The sequence below is a fragment of the Oratosquilla oratoria genome, chromosome 14 (assembly GCF_046742065.1).
Source record: "Oratosquilla oratoria isolate Oo_2021 chromosome 14, ASM4674206v1, whole genome shotgun sequence".
NCBI classification, from domain to species: domain Eukaryota; kingdom Metazoa; phylum Arthropoda; class Malacostraca; order Stomatopoda; family Squillidae; genus Oratosquilla; species Oratosquilla oratoria.
In genome coordinates, this window is record NC_134790.1 from 64,401,607 (window position 1) to 64,404,106 (window position 2,500).

General features: G+C 43.8%; 1 protein-coding gene across 1 annotated transcript; it reads left to right on the top strand.

Annotated features, from left to right (window-relative positions):
• The first annotated feature begins 1,042 nt into the window (after positions 1 to 1,042).
• Positions 1,043 to 1,396, top strand: LOC143032700 (uncharacterized). Its single transcript, XM_076197588.1, has one exon. The coding sequence runs from the start codon at positions 1,043 to 1,045 to the stop codon at positions 1,394 to 1,396; it is 354 nt and encodes a 117-aa protein (XP_076053703.1).
• Positions 1,397 to 2,500: the final 1,104 nt, after the last annotated feature.

The following is a 2,500-nucleotide window of genomic DNA, read 5'->3' on the forward strand; positions in this document are numbered from 1 at the left end:
TTATATATCTAGTTCAAACCATATACAGAAGAAGGAACCAGCGAAGAATTGCAATCATTCCTTTTTTCCTCTTTTTTCGACGACAATTCCAATAATGTTTCAACTCTCCCCGCGATATAGTCAGTAGTGTAAAATATAAATCATACATTGATCATACACCATAAGCAATTATAATAAATATTTCTATGAATTCTTACATCACTAGAGCATCATAATCTCACAGGAATAAACATATTTTTCAGACATATTAAATTTTTGAATACTTAGATTTCAGCATGTGGATCTACGTCCATGAATGTAAACACGATAGAAATAGTCGTCAGCCTACATAATTAGAGAACGTAATAAACACCAGGGGTGACTATGGTAACAGTGTGTGTGTGTGTGTGTGTGTGTGTGTGTGTGTGTGTGTGTGTGTGTGTGTGTGTGTGTGTGTGTGTGTGTGCGTGTGTGTGTGTGTGTGTGTGCGTGAGTGTGTGTGTGTGTGTGTGTGTGTGTGTGTGTGTGTGTGTGTGTGTGTGTGTGTGTGTGTGTGTGTGTGTGTGTGTGTGTGTGTGTGTGTGTGTGTGTGTGTGTGTGTGTGTGTGTGTGTGTGTGTGTGTGTGTGTGTGTGTGTGTGTGTGTGTGTGTGTGTGTGTGTGTGTGTGTGTGTGTGTCTACGCGCGCGCTCTTTGTCAGAGGTCTAGAGAGTTGTGATCGTACGTAGCTCTGGTAGTTGGTTTAGGGTGTTAGGGTTGATGGGACTCATTTGGTTGGGAAGATTGCGAACTGCTCAGCCCATCTGTTGAGGATTTGTTTTTCATTCAGAAGAACACCCTCTGACGATCTCCTTGGTGTGATGTTAAATTTCGTGGGACCGCGTATAGCTCTGATGGTATTGTAAAAGCCGAGTGAGTCGTGTCTCTCAGCCAAGCCATGGACCTGTAAAGCCCTGTCCTACCACCAGTCCTTCTCCATTTTGCTTAGCTTTCTCTCAGTTTCAGCACGAAGGGTGCACCATTTAGCTCTGAGGTATGCTAAGTAAGGGCTTGAGAGAAGTGACATGGTATTCTCCATACGCCAAATTCAAGAGAAATCCCAAGAATACAGCTTTGATCTACACCTAGATTTCATCGACCTAACAAAGGCATTTGACATAGTAAACAGGGAACTCCTCTGGAGTGCCCTCCATAAGTTTGGTACTCCATATAAATTTCTCAACTTCCTCAAAAGCTTCCATGAGGGAATGAATGCATGTGTACTGGCGGGAATGCAAAAATCAGAGCACTTCACTGTTGAAATGGGAGTTAAGCAAGGCTGTGTCCTGGCACCTGTGGTATTCAACCTGTTTCTCACTGCTGTCACAACCCTTAGCCACAATAACCTCAATGATAACAACAGAGTGCGGATACAATAACACCTAAATGGAAGCCTCTTTAACCTCAGTCGCCTACAGGCCTGCACCAAATTTACCACCGCTCATTTCATGGAACTGCAGTACGCTGACGACTGTACCTTGCTGGCTCACTTCGTAGAAACCCTACAACATACTATCTCAGTGGTTTCTAAAGTCTACTAGTCCATGGGTCTCCATGTTAACACAAAGAAAACAAAGATATCTCCACAACAAAGAACAGTCCCAGTTTCGCCCTTGTTTTTCAAACCTACCTCGGCAGAATAAAAACACAACGTAGATGATGAAATTCAGTCAAGATTCCACCTCGCATCCACATATTTTGGGCGCCTACGTTTTCGAGTATTTGACAGTGGAAATCTTCGAACAGAAACCAAGATATCCGTCTACAGAGCCGTTTGCATCTCCATCCTACTGTATAGCTCAAAAACCTAGACCAACTACAGACATCATATAAAGGCTCTGGAGGCCTTCCACATACGGTGTCTTCTAAGAATCCTGGATGTAACATGGCAACACAAATACCACACACTGAAATCTTGCTACGTGAACAAAACTCAAGCATTAAAGCATCACTAGCAAAGCGACAGCTTCAATGGGCGGGTCACGTCATTCGTATGCCTGAGAACCGTTTTCCCCGACAATCACAATCTTGGCAGGGCAAACAAGATTGTGATTTGGTTTACTTGGGTCAAACCGGGAGAGACTTCAACACTAGATTGGGAGAACATAAAAGGTCAATTAGGTATGGGCAAGAAAATTCGGCTGTATTTCTTCATGTCAAAAATAAGAATCATTCTTTCGACTGGGGTAAGGCCAGATTAGTGTTCAAGTCCCACTGCGGTTTCAGGAGAAAAATAGTCGAATCAGCATTAATTGAGGAATGCCCTAATATTAATATCTCTAAAGGACAGTGGACTCATGACATCATTTCACGCGCAGCTGTTAGCAAACTGGTACGGGGCTTACAACCACCCCTCACCTCACCCCCTCCCTCCTCCGCCGCCCCAGTTTGCCCCTCGCCTGAGTGAGGTCATCTGTCCCCATTCCTTCTATTTTCTGTAGCTTATAAGTCCCCTTTGTCCTCTGACTTATGCACTCTCCTGA

Excerpts from the sequence above, each read along its gene's own strand:
- LOC143032700 (XM_076197588.1), top strand. The coding sequence starts at position 1,043 with ATGGTATTCTCCATACGCCAAATTCAAGAGAAATCCCAAGAATACAGC.